At 52.5% G+C, this 13,396-nt stretch overlaps 1 protein-coding gene across 2 annotated transcripts in view; it reads left to right on the forward strand.

Annotated features, from left to right (window-relative positions):
- The window catches only part of LOC112115752 (rho family-interacting cell polarization regulator 1-like), a 10,629-nt gene extending 7,337 nt beyond the window's left edge, over positions 1–3,292 (forward strand). The window contains exons 9-13 of one of the 2 annotated variants that reach the window (XM_026653894.2): positions 470–666; positions 803–886; positions 1,621–1,711; positions 2,089–2,152; positions 2,694–2,778. In XM_026653894.2, the coding sequence (XP_026509679.1) occupies positions 470–666; positions 803–886; positions 1,621–1,711; positions 2,089–2,111 (395 nt within the window). In that variant the 3' untranslated portion in view covers positions 2,112–2,152; positions 2,694–2,778. Of the gene's footprint in view, positions 1–469; positions 667–802; positions 887–1,620; positions 1,712–2,088; positions 2,153–2,693 lie in introns of both variants that reach the window. The other variant, XM_029912033.1, reaches the window with a different exon arrangement.
- The last annotated feature ends 10,104 nt before the right edge of the window (positions 3,293–13,396 follow it).

Raw genomic sequence — 13,396 nt, forward strand, 5'->3', positions numbered from 1 at the left:
TTAGATGGCCCAGCACCCACTGTGCCAGTGCAGCAGACGGCACCAGACTGTCTCTAGCACCTGCCCGTGCCAGCTCGCTCGCAGGTCAAGACTGAGCCAGGCTGCGCGCCGCGATGGCTTTGTGATCCCTGCCCAAGGTGCAGTGGGTCTGGGCTGAGCTGCTCCTGCATGTGTGCTCAGTCCTCTCCCCAGCTCATTCTCCTTCTGCCTGCGGATCACGCAGCGCGGCCGGGATACGGCCCCTCGAAAGCACACCCTTCCCTGGCAGGCCCAGCTCTCCCGACGGTGCGGGGCGCTCGCCTTCCCGTCCCGCTGGTCTTTGTGAGAGCCAGGCAGGCGGGAGTGAAACCCCGGCCCCCCAGGGCACAAGTGGGGCTCGTCCCCTGCCAGAGGGACTAGCCCAGCCTGGAACTCGGGGCTGCCCCGGCTGTGCTGCGGCTGTTCTCACCCCCCCCTCCCGCCCCGGCAGTGCTGCTGGCCCAGAACCTGAACTCGGACGACCAGGACGTGGTGCTGAAGGCGCTGAAGCGAGTGCCCGAGAGCCGGCTCAAGAAGGACGGGCTGAAGGCCATGAGCTCGCTGCTCATCGAGGGCAACAGCAAAGTCATCAGTGCCGTGTCCGCCCAGCTACGCAGCCTCGGCGAGAACCCCCGCTTCCGGGAACGGGTGAGCGCCCCAGGGCCCTCGCACCCCTGCCAGGCTGGGAATGGGGGATTGGGGGGGTACCAGCTGCTCTCAGAGGCTCTGCCCACGCCTAACGGCCCGGGGCAGCCCGCACAGTGCTGATCTCTGTGTCCCCCAGGCCCTGGTGTGGTACTTGGAGCAGCTGGAAGATGAAGAGGCGCAGACGCGAATCGCCAGCTGCGCAGCCCTGGGGTGTCTCAAGGTAAGTGCAGCCCCTGCGGCTCGTCTGCATGGGGATCGGTGGCAATGAGCAGCTGCCAAGGCCGTGCCCCTCTCACTGCTGGGCCATTGTGTCCATGGGGGATGACGTGGGGCCCAGGCTAGTGCAGCAGAGGGGAAATTGCCCAGATCCTCCCTGTACCCTGCTGCCGGTGGGACCTCAGTGGCCTCCCCTCCTAGGCACAATGGCAGCAGCATCCTGCATGTGCTGGCGTCCGGAGAGCCAGGGCGATGGCTGAGCTCAGCCTGTGTAGGGGAGGGGAACAGGGAGGGAGGGAGTGGAGCCCCAGCGAGACTGGGAGGGACTCAGGCAGCAGCAAGGAGGTGGCCTGTTCCCAGCCCGGAGAAGCCATGAGATGCGCCCGCACAGGGGAGGAGCCAGGAGGCAGCTCCACCCACCACTTCTGCTGGTCTCCTGGGCAGCACTAAGGGCAGTGGGGAGGGTGGGGGCAGGGGACATAGCCGGTCCAGAGCAGCCCATAGGGGACCCTGTCCTGGCCGACTGCCTGCAGGGGGCAAGCGTGGAGCTCTGGGACTGATCCCTGGGTCCCTCGCTCTGCCAGAACTAAGACAGGACCACAGAGACTTTGTTCCCACCCTCTACCTGTCTTCCTGGCCTCTGGCCTGCCCATGCTGCCCCTCCCCCAGTGCTCCCCGGGGTTGGGAGTGCAGGCAGGGCAAGGATGGGCTCAGCGCTGTGTCGGCCTCTCCCGGCAGGCCAAAGAAAGCATCGAGCAGCTGGTGTATCTGTGCCAAACGGACAAGGAGGATGTGCGGGAGGCAGCCAAGCAGAGCCTGATGCTATGCGGTGAGTGCCCTGCTGCACACCCAGGGCCTGGAGCGGCTCCTTTAGGTGACACCAAAGCCAGACTCTGCTCGCACCGCCGCTGGTACCATCCCAGTGCCACAGAGCTGATCCTAGAGCGAGGCTCCCCGGTCCTGTCCATGCTAGAGCCTGGCTGCAGAAGAGGGCACAGTGGACCAGCTAGATATGTCATAGGCCTTGGGTCCATGCCCCGCTCCACGAGCTCAGGCTTGCCACCTCGCCTGCTGCTGGCGCCACCCGTGGCCTGGCCGGGGCGAGAGCAGAAGCAGGCCCCTAGCCCGGCAGCCTGGTCCCCTAGGTAATGTCAGCAGGTGCTCTGAGAACGTGAAGTGTCATTGTTATTTATTATCATTTATTAGATGGCACTGAGAGAACCATCTGATTGGCTAACTAGGCTTCCGGGTCGTGACAGCAGCTGCACAGGTCGGGACGTGTTGGCCAGATTCGTTCCCGCTCCCCCATTCCTGCTGCTTTGCTCACGAGTGTCTCTTGTTTTGGACCCTGTCGGCCATGTCCTTTTAACCTGCGTCTTTGCTGTGTGTGGACCCCAGTTCTGTGGCACGCCCCGAATGTGTCGGCATGTAGTGTACGGCCTTGCTGGTGTGTGCATGTGTGCTGCCCCCTAGTGGCTGCAGCCTGCACAGGCTCTGCCAGCTGAGGGCATTTTCCCCTTGGCAGAACTGTTTGAGGGCAGTGGTGCTGGAGCTGAGCGCCCTGGGTTCCATCTGCACCCCCACCTGGATTCTTTATGATTACAATTCACATTGAATAGAAACGTGCTTTAGACGCCTGAAGCCAGCCGTGTGCATCAGCCCCGAGCTCGCAGTAAGCTGCAGGCCGAGCAGGGGGGAGCCAACACTGCCATACTGGGGCTCCAGCTCAGCTGGGCCAAGGCCTGAGTGGAGAGGACAGGGGGGCTTAGAGGGGCCTGGGAAGGGTGACTGACCGTGGTGTGTGTTTGCAGGGGAAGATGGGAAATCGGCTCACCGGCGGCTGGAGGAGACTCTGAACAGCTTACCGAGGATCTTCGCACCAGGCAGCATGGCCAGCACAGCTTTCTGAGACACGCTGGCACTAACACACTTGTGATCCCTTTGGGGTGAAGGCACCAGGGAGCTGCTGGAGGCTCTCTCAGCCTGGGCCCAGCTCCCATCCCTTGGGAACATGCAGCAGTATTAGTACCTCCCTGCCAGCCCGACACCCCCCCTCACTGCCTTACGGAGCACAGCTTTCCCTCCCCCCGGCACTGTGCCAGAGGGGCTGCTGGGCACACCACCGTGGAGAAGTGGGGCTTCGGACACTCCCCTCCCCTCCAACTTGCTTTTCTATTTCAACTTGCTAGGTGGGGCCAGAGCTTGTGCGCCCCTGCTGGAGACTGGGTTGGCCCGTGAAGTCTGCATTGGGACTCCTTCCAGTAGCTCGCAGGCTGCTCAGACTTCCCCAGATGGACATGCACTTTGAGGCGATGTTGTTTCTTTCCGGGAGCTCCCTTTGCTGTGGGCACCGTCCTCCTTCAGCGCCTGGAGTCCCCGGGACTCAAATAAAACGAGACATAGATATTAATATATTCTGCTGGCGTATCTTCTTTTCAGCTCCAAGGGTCTCCTGCCTCCCCCTCCCCTGCGTTGCCCGCAGGGACCCACAGCTGAGCCTTCCCCTGGTGTTAGTCATTTTTAAAGCAGGGTGGGGGAGAGGAGCAACACAGAGAGGGGACAGATGGACAGAAGCTGCCACCTTTTTGGTTTATTTTATTTTTTATTTACTGAGTTTTGCAGAAAAGCAAAAACAAAAAAATCTTTTCTATAAAGTCTCTATAAATCTATATATAATGTAATTACAGAGAATGGCTAATTTTGATTTTAAAATAAACCTTTAATGAGCAAAGGTGTCGCTTTGTGAGAGTTTTGCCTGGGACAGAAGTAGAGGCTAGTGGTTAAAGCGATGGTCGGCAGCATGGTCTTGTGAGCACAGCAGGGATTAGCTGTGTGGCCTGGGAAAGTTCCATGCTTCTGCTTGCCCACTTCTAAGATAGGGATGCCCATCTTCCCTGAGATTAGCTTGTTAGAGCACTTTAGGATCCTCACTCCTAGAAATGTGAAGTGGCTGGTCCCTGCCCTGTTGGGAGATCCCGCTCAGCACCCTGCTGGCTGTGGGGCAGCTGGAGGAGAGATGCTTTGGATGGGGGTGGAGAGCAAGTGTATTTTTTCCACAATGCAGCATGGTAGAAATGATCCAAGGAGTGAACACCACAGCGCCAGGACCGCTCTCCCTTCAGGCAGCCAGCAGGATGCTAATACTGGGCCTGATCAATGCACCTCCTATTTCCTTACAGCACAATGCAAGCAGCTGCCCAGCAGAGCTGGCTGCAAAGACTGTGCAGGGCTTTGGCTGGTTTGCCTTTTGCAGCCAGCTCCTTGTGTGAAGAGCCTGCTCAGAGGGGAAACCACTGCTTCTAGGCACTGCGTGAAGCCCAGAAGGGAACGTGGGCTGTGAGGGCAGGATATGCCTGACCTGTAGTGTTGGCTGGCACAGCCTGGAGGAGTAGCAGCCAGAGTATTTTTCTGAATGTAAATACCTCCCGTGAGCCCGCATCCCACCCTCTGCCTGTCAATGACTGTCGGCACAGACCGTTCCGGATGTGCCACCCTGCACAGAGGAGCATGTGTGAAGAGCCTGAGAACACTGTGGGATGGGTGGCCCCTGCTGTCCTGGTGGGGGGCAGGGAGCAGAAGCAAATCATGGGACTGTCATCTCCTCCCTCCCCTGGAGCCCTGTGATCAAGCAGAAACACCAGCGCAGCAGGCTCTTTGTGGAAGGGCACAGATCCAGGGCTTTCCGGAGGCAGCTGCTGCAGCCAGCCACAGAAGCCTCCCTTGAGAAAGGGGGCCAGATGCACCATTAGCTTGTGCAGTGTACCAGCCAGAGAGGAGCTGGAAGCTGCACATGCTGCCTGTCTCAGCTCAGCCCTCTGCTCAGTGGGCCTGTGAAATCTTCGGGGAGATCAGGCCCAAGGAGAGGGCGGGGCAGCAGCTCCCAAGAGTCTTTCCCCCCCTCCAGTGGGAGCCATGTAACACCCACTGAGTGGGGTGGAGGGAGACTTGAGTCCCCCTATTTCAGATTGCTGGCATTTGTACTGCAGCTCAACTTTAAGGGTCAAAATGTAGGCTAGATAAACAGGCTTTTAATAAAACCTCCTGTTTCCATAACTGTTTTCAGTTCCAATGACCAGTTCCCCCGAAGTGTTTGCAGCTCGGACACGGCCGGGTAAAGACCCGAAAGGGGAACTGACTGCAGCGACCGTCATGCCTGAGCTGTGGGGAATGCAGCAAGGACCCAGAGCATCAATAGCAACGAGCCAAGTGGAATTGGAAACCACTTTTACTTTGTTTTAGGCCATTTGGCCTTAAGTTGATGCCCGGCCTTTAAAAAGAGGCCTTGGATGATTCTTTTTTAAACAGGAAACAGAGATTTTCTCCTTCACTGAACTCCACAAAAACGGAAGGAATTTTGCATAAGCTTAAAACCCAAGAAGTCCCTGGCTGGCAGACTGGGTCCAGAAACCTTCATCCAAGAGGGGACTGGGAAGCTGCCCAGATGGAAAGCTTTACTGCAGTGCCGCTGCCAGACTGACTGGGGCTTTAGGGTGCAGGTTTATGCACAGGAAACAAGCTGCCGCCTTTGGTAATGGGATGCAAAAACCTTTGCCCTCTCCTATGCCTGTAAGTAGCAGACAGATGCTGCTGGGTCAGTGCTCACTCGGTGGGAGCCAGGCAGCCCCATGCCAGTCTCCCCGCCAACGTAGCCGGTGATACATGTGGCATCTCAGAGGCATCCATTACTCACTGCTCTTGCCAGGAGCGGCCAGACCTTATCGACTGGCCAGGAGGGACTTGTGAAGTATCCTTGCCCTGCTGCTCAATACCGAGCTAATGAAGACGTGTTAATGGGGAAGAGATGGGACTCTCTGACTGAGATTTCCCCTTTCAAGCTCCTGCAGCTCCCCATGTGACAGTCACTACTGAAACTTTTTTGAGCCTCTCTAACTTCCCCAGAGCCCTAAATAATGGGGGGAGAGGGCTCCTTTTACTTGTTCTCCCTCGAACCTATAGGGCAACACCATTGCTGTAAGAAGCAACAGAGTCCTGTGGCACCTTATAGACTAACAGATGTATTGGAGCATAAGCTTTCGCGGGTGAATACCCACTGCATCAGATGCATGGCTCTACTTTGCCAATGCCCTGTGTTAGGAATGTACAGTGGGACCCTTGGGTTAATCATAGGTGATGGAACTGGGGGCCAGCACTCCCTCCAGTGTAAGATTTCTCTGTCCCCTAAAGAGGTTTTGCATGACTGAAAACGGTTCTATTACCAGTACACAGTGAAGCTGCTCTCCATTCATGCTTTGCCTTTCAGGGTTCACATTCCTGTCACGCCACCTGGTCTCCCTTGGGGGGCACAAAGGGAGGAATTCAGATTCCCCCCAATTCCTGCAACTGAACCCTGCAAAGTGTTCTGTTAAACCCAATCACTTCTCTCTGAATACTGTTTTCCCACCCTGCTCCCAGTGACCCCTGAGATTGCTGTAACTGGGAGAAATCTGAGAAAAAGCACTTTGTGCCTGTCTTCTTAATTACTTGCCTTGTATACCTGGTCAGTTCCCCCTTGGGTCTCACAGCTAAAGCAGAAACATGTTCAAAAATAGAAAAATGCTGCTGTAAAACCACACGTGAAAACCAAGGCATTGTGATCCCAGAGCCACACCTGGACACGTGCACTTCGAGGTAAACATCAAGTCTTTACACAGCTCAGACTGTTGGGAAACCCAGGGTTCCTGAAGTTTAAGTGCTTTATTCAACAGTTTAAATGCTTGAAGGGGGATTGCTTAACAAAATGGGTAGCGGGGGGAATCAGTGGCACAACACTGATTAAACAACACTGGGTGCTCGAGCCTGCCAACAGAATGAATATTTAGGAAGATATATCCGAAGAGGAGAGACAAAACCAGTTACATTGTGAAGACTGCCTATGGGGAACATAAATGCATACAAGCCCTTCAAAGGAAGGGACCGTCAAGTTAAAGGTATGTCAAGAAAGGCTACTTTATCTCCACATTTTACATTCACTGAGACTCCACCTCTCTTAGAGAGCCCCTTGCTCACCAAAATGTTTAGTTAACACACACACTTTTCATTAATGCAGTAGAACTCCACTCGGCAATATTAACTTCAGGTCTTAGCCGCTTGCACAGCCGTGCACAGATGACATTTGCCCAGGGGGAATAGAGTTAGTTCTGTATTGTAGTGTGATAGGGAGGAATGCAATGCGTGTGCTGGTACTGTACACTCTGGAAGTGTTTGGGACTTATTGCTAGAGCTCTACAACCTATCCTGAAAGATGATCCTTTACTCTCACAGATCTTGGGAGACAGACCTGTCCTCGCTTACAGACAACTCCCCAACCTAAAGCAAATACTCACCAGCAACCACACATCACTGAACAAAAACACTGACCCAGGAACCTATCCTTGTAACAAAGCCCGATGCCAACTCTGACCACATATCTATTCAAGTGACATCATCATAGGACCTAATCACATCAGCCATACCATCAGGGGCTTGTTCACCTGCACATCTACCAATGTGATATATGCCATCATGTGCCAGCAATGCCCCTCTGCCATGTACATTGGCTAGACCGGACAGTCTCTACGCAAAAGAATTAATGGGCACAAATCTGACATCAGGAATCATAATACTCAAAAACCAGTGGGAGAACACTTTAACCTGTCTGGTCATTCAATGACAGACCTGCGGGTGGCTATCTTACAACAGAAAAACTTCAAAAACAGACTCCAACGAGAGACTGCTGAGCTGGAATTGATATGCAAACTAGATACAATCAACTCAGGATTGAATAAGGACTGGGAATGGCTGAGCCATTACAAACATTGAATCTACCTCCCCTTGTAAGTATTCTCACACTTCTTATCAAACTGTCTGTACTGGGCTATCTTGATTATCACTTCAAAAGTTTTTTTCTCTTACTTAATTGGCCTCTCAGAGTTGGTAAGACAACTCCCACCTGTTCATGCTCTCTGTACGTGTGTATATATATATCCTCAATATATGTTCCACTCTATATGCATCCGATGAAGTGGGCTGTAGCCCACGAAAGCTTATGCTCTAATAAATTTGTTAGTCTCTAAGGTGCCACAAGTACTCCTGTTCTTTTTAAGGATGGAGATTCTCCCTAGGTAACCCATTCCAGTGCTTCACCACCCTCCTAGTGAAATAGTGTTTCCTAATATCCAACCTAGACCTCCCTGTGACGAAGTGGGAATGTTCTTAATGTTTTCTCTGAATACTACGTGGGTGCCTCAGTTTCCCCTATGCATTTCTTAGGTATCTAGGTGGGGGGGATCAGGGTGTATAATTGTTGCAGAGCCCAAGAAGCCCCCTGTGATACTGTCTGCACAGAGAATGGCCGGCACTCTGTCTCCTGGCAACTAATGACCTGGGCCCCTCCTCTGCAAAGATGCCAACTGAAGGTGTTGGAGAACAGAGAGATCAGGTGACCTCATGGCCTGGGAAAGAGACAAAGGCCAGAGAAGAGGGGCTGGAGAGTTTCAGTTTGGAGCTGGCTGGGGACGTGGAGTGAGTGCAGACGTGGGTGTCTGGCTCACTGCCCCTCAAAATGGACCCGGCTGAGGGGTCCTTTTCTCTGTACCTACAAGCTCTGTTTTAGACCGTGTCCCTGTCATCTAATAAACCTCTGTTTTACTGGCTGGCTAAGAGTCACGTCTGACTGCGAAGTGGGGGTGCAGGACCCTGTGGCTTCCCCAGGACCCCGCCTGGGCGGACTCGCTGTGGGAAGCACATAGAGGGGCAGAGGATGCTGAATGCTCCAAGGTCAGACCCAGGAAGGTGAAGCTATGTGAGCTTTTTGCCCAGAAGACAATCTGCTCACAGAGAGGAGACTTCACCAAAGTCCTCACTGGCTTCGTAGGGAGCAGTTCCAGAGCATCGCCCGGGGACTCCGTGACACTCCCCCACTGCAACTTGAGACCATTACTCCTTGTTCTGTCATCCGGTACCACTGAGAACAGTCTAGATCCATCCTCTTTGGAACTCCCTTTCAGGTAGTGGAAAGTAGCTATCAAATCCCGCCTCATTCTTCTCTTCTGCAGACTAAATAAGCCCAGTTCTCTCTGCCTCTCCTCATAAGTCATGTGCTCCAGCCCCCTAATCATTTTTGTTGCCCTCTGCTGGACTCTTTCCAATTTTTCCACATCCTTCCTGTAGTGTGTGGCCCAAAACTGGACACAGAACTCCAGATGAGGCCTCACTAATGCCGAATAGAGGGGAATAATCACGTCCCTCGATCTGCTGGCAATGCTTCTACTTATACAGCCCAAAATGCCATTAGCCTTCTTGGCAACAACGGCACACTGTTGACTCATATCCAGCTTCTCGTCCACTGTAACCCCTAGGTCCTTTTCTGCAGAACTGCTGCCTACCCACTCGGTCCCTAGTCTGTAGCAGTGCATGGGATTCTTCCGTCCCAAGTGCAGGACTCTGCACTTGTCCTTATTGAATCTCATCAGATTTCTTTTGGCCCAATCCTCTAATTTCTCTAGGTTCCTCTGTATCCTATCCCTACCCTCCAGCGTATCTACCACTCCTCCCAGTTTAGTGTCATCTGCAAACTTCCTGAGGGTGCAATCCACGCCATCCTCCAGATCATTAATGAAGATATTGAACAAAACCGGCCTCAGGACTGACCCTTGGCTGCCAATTAGACATGCAGCCATTGATCACTACCCGTTAAGCCCGACGATCTAGCCAGCTTTCTATCCACCTTATAGTCCATTCATCCAGCCTATACTACTTTAACTTGCTGGCAAGAATACTGTGGGAGACCGTATCAAAAGCTTTGCTAAAGTCAAGGAATAACACATCCACTGCTTTCCCCTCATCCACAGAGCCAGTTATCTCGTCATAGAAGGCAATTAGGTTAGTCAGGCATGACTTGCCCTTGGTGAATCCATGCTGACTGTTCCTGATCACTTTCCTCTCCTCTAAGTGCTTCAGAATTGATTCCTTGAGGACCTGCTCCATGATTTTTCCAGGGACTGAGGTGAGGCTGACTGGCCTGTAGTTCCCCGGATCCTCCTCCTTCCCTTTTTTAAAGATGGGCACTATATTAGCCTTTTTCCAGTCATCCGGGACCTCCCCCGATCGCCATGAGTTTTCAAAGATAATGGCCAATGGCTCTGCAATCACATCTGCCAACTCCTTTAGCACCCTCGGATGCAGTGCATCCGGCCCCATGGACTTGTGCTCATCCAGTTTTTCTAAATAGTCCTGAACCACTTTTTTCTCCAGAGGGCTGGTCACCTCCTCCCCATACTGTGCTGCCCAGTGCAGCAGTCTGGGAGCTGACCTTGTTCGTGAAGACAGAGGCAAAAAAAGCATTGAGTACATTAGCTTTTTCCACATCCTCTGACACTAGGTTGCCTCCCCCATTCAGTAAGGGACCCACACTTTCCTTGACCTTCTTTCTTGTTACTCTTAGCATCCCTTGCTAGCTGCAACTCCAAGTGTGATTTGGCCTTCCTGATTTCACTCCTGCATGCCTGAGCAATATTTTTATACTCCTCCCCGGTCATTTGTTCAAGCTTCCACTTCTTGTAAGCTTCTTTTTTGTGTTTAAGATCAGTAAGGATTTCACTGTTAAGCCAAACTGGTTGCCTGCCATATGTACTATTCTTTCTACACATTGGGATGGTTTGTTCCTGCAACCTCAATAAGGATTCTTTAAAATACAGCCAGCTCTCCTGGACTCCTTTTCTCCCTCATGTTATTCTCCCAGGGGATCCTGCCCGTCTGACTCCCTCAGAGAACTAAGTCTGCTTTTCTGAAGTCCAGGGTCCGAATTCTCCTGCTCTCCTTTCTTCCTTGTGTCAGGATCCTGAACTCGACCATCTCATGGTCACTGCCTCCCAGGTTCCCATCCACTTTTGCTTCCCCTACTAATTCTTCCCTGTTTGTGAGCAGCAGGTCAAGAAAAGCTCTGCCCCTAGTTGGTTCCTCCAGCACTTGCACCAGGAAATTGTCCCCAACACTTTCCAAAAACTTCCTGGATTGTCTGTGCACCGCTGTATTGCTCTCCCAGCAGATTGAAGTCCCCCATGAGAACCAGGGCCTGTTAGTTGCCTGAAGAAAGCCTTGTTCATCTCATCCCCCTGGTATGGTGGTCTATAGCAGACTCCCACCACAACATCACCCTTGTTGCTCACACTTCTAAACTTAATCCAGAGACTCTCAGGTTTTTCTGCAGTTTCATACTGGAGCTCTGAGCAGTCATACTACTTTCTTGCATACAATGCAACTCCCCCACCTTTTCTGCCCTGCCTGTCCTTCCTGAACAGTTTATATCCATCCAGGACAGTACTCCAGTCATGTGAGTTATCCCACCAAGTCTCTGTTATTCCAATCACATCATAATTCCTTGACTGTGCCAGGACTTCCAGTTCTCCCTGCTTGTTTCCCAGGCTTCTTGCATTTGTGTATAGGCACTTAAGATAACTCATGGATCGTCCCTCTTTCTCAGTATGAGGCAGGAGTCCTCCCCTCTTGCGCTCTCCTGCTTGTGCTTCCTCCTGGTATCCCACTTCCCCACTTACCTCAAGGCTTTGGTCTCCTTCCCCTGGTGAACCTAGTTTAAAGCCCTCTTCACTAGGTTAGACAACCTGCTTACGAAGATGCTCTTCCCTCTCTTCGTTAGGTGGAGCCTATCTCTGCCTAGCAATCCTTCTTCTTGGAACACCATCCCATAGTCAAAGAATCCAAAGCCTTCTGACACCACCTGCGTAGCCATTCGTTGACATCCATGATTCAACGGTCTCTACCTGGGCCTTTTCCTTCCACAGGGAGGATAAACGAGAACACCACCTGCGCCTCAAACTCCTTTATCCCTCTTCCCAGAGCCACGTAGTCTGCAGTGATCCGCTCAAGGTCATTCTTGGCAGTATCATTGGTGCCCACATGGAGAAGCAGGAAGGGGTAGCGATCTGAGGGCTTGATGAGTCTCGGCAGTCTCTCCGACACATCGTGAATCCTAGCTCCTGGCAAGCAGCACACTTCTCTGGTTTCCCGGTCGGGACGGCAGATAGATGACTCAGTCCGCCTTAGGAGGGAGTCCCCGACCACCGCCACCCGCCTCCTTCTCTTGGGAGTGGTGGTCGTGGAACCCCCATTCCTAGGACAATGCATCTCATGCCTTCCAATCGGTGGAGTCTCCTTCTGCTCCCTTCCCTCAGATGTATCATCTAGTCCAGTGCTTCTCAAAGTGGTGGTCCGCGGACCGGTGCTGGTCCGCGAGCCATTGGCTGCCGATCCGTGGCAAGTTTCCTCATAAGAGCGTCAAATAGGATAATAATATGGCACCGGTCCCTGGCACATTGGGAAAAAAATTGCCGGTCCTCCACATCAGATAGCTTGAGAAGCACTGCCACTCTCCGCATTAGGACCTGTGGAGAGAACATGAAAACAGTTGCTCACCTGTATCTGCATTGCTGGTACATGGATACTCCTCTTTCTTCTTCTGGAAGTCACATGCTGCCAATTTTCTTCACCGTCCTTCTGATCCCTGCTCTGCAGCCTGCTCTGATTCTTCAGAATAGGGAGTTTCTTGAGGCTCTAACTCTTTTGATCATGCTGACACTTAAGAGAGTCACAGCTACTTACTTTTCTTTGACCACATATGATCCTATTGTTCAGAAAATGGAAGGGGAGTATGCATCATGATTCTATTACTGCAGTGCCTCTGCTTACTAGAGTCTGGCCTGCTCCGCACTAGAAAATTACACTGGTTTAACTACAGCGGTCAGAGGTGGGAAAAACTCACAGCCCTAAGTCCCTGTGTAGACAGCGCTACCGCCTCTTGCGGAGAAAGATTACCTACCCCAACAGCAGAACCCCTCCCATCAGCGTAGGTAGCGTCTCCACTGTAGTGTTTTAAGTGTGGACTCTTTCATTTTCCCTTTATTGAATTAAGGCTATTTTCCTCAACAATACTTTCAAGTAGAATTGAAGTATGCATGTGTATTATAGAGCACTTTGAAATGATGGCTCTTAAATAGTGCTCTCAGAGCAAAACTTTCAGCAGGAGCCTCTACAGAATGCAACTAACGTGCACAAGACATTCTCTGAAACCTGGCCTAGGAGAGGACTCCAACTGCCACGACATGGGTTCAGTGGCCACAGCATGTCACCTTGAGCCACCCAGTTACTGATACCTGAATAACTGCAGGCAACTTGACTTGCAACAGGTGCCTTAAAGCAGGGGTTCTTGCAACAAATGTTTTGGTGGCCTCAGAGTGGGCCACCAACTCCCACTGATGGCCGCACTGACACTTCTTCCTAAAATTATTTATTTTTCCTAAAGCTAATAAAGTAATATGCACATATGTAACCCTTCTGCTAGGTGGAGCCAGCAGCAACAAGAGCAGGGTTCAGTATCTAGGGGTTCCTTTTCAACAACACAACACAACACAACACAAAACCAGCTCAAGCCCCCACCTAGTGACCTGTGACAATTACACACCACCCCCAGGTCACCTCTAAGAGGCCATACTTCCCCTCTCGCAAGCACAGAGTCTGAGTG

This window comes from Terrapene carolina, unplaced genomic scaffold (genome assembly GCF_002925995.2).
Source record: "Terrapene carolina triunguis isolate 2854851 unplaced genomic scaffold, T_m_triunguis-2.0 Scaffold168, whole genome shotgun sequence".
NCBI classification, from domain to species: domain Eukaryota; kingdom Metazoa; phylum Chordata; order Testudines; family Emydidae; genus Terrapene; species Terrapene triunguis.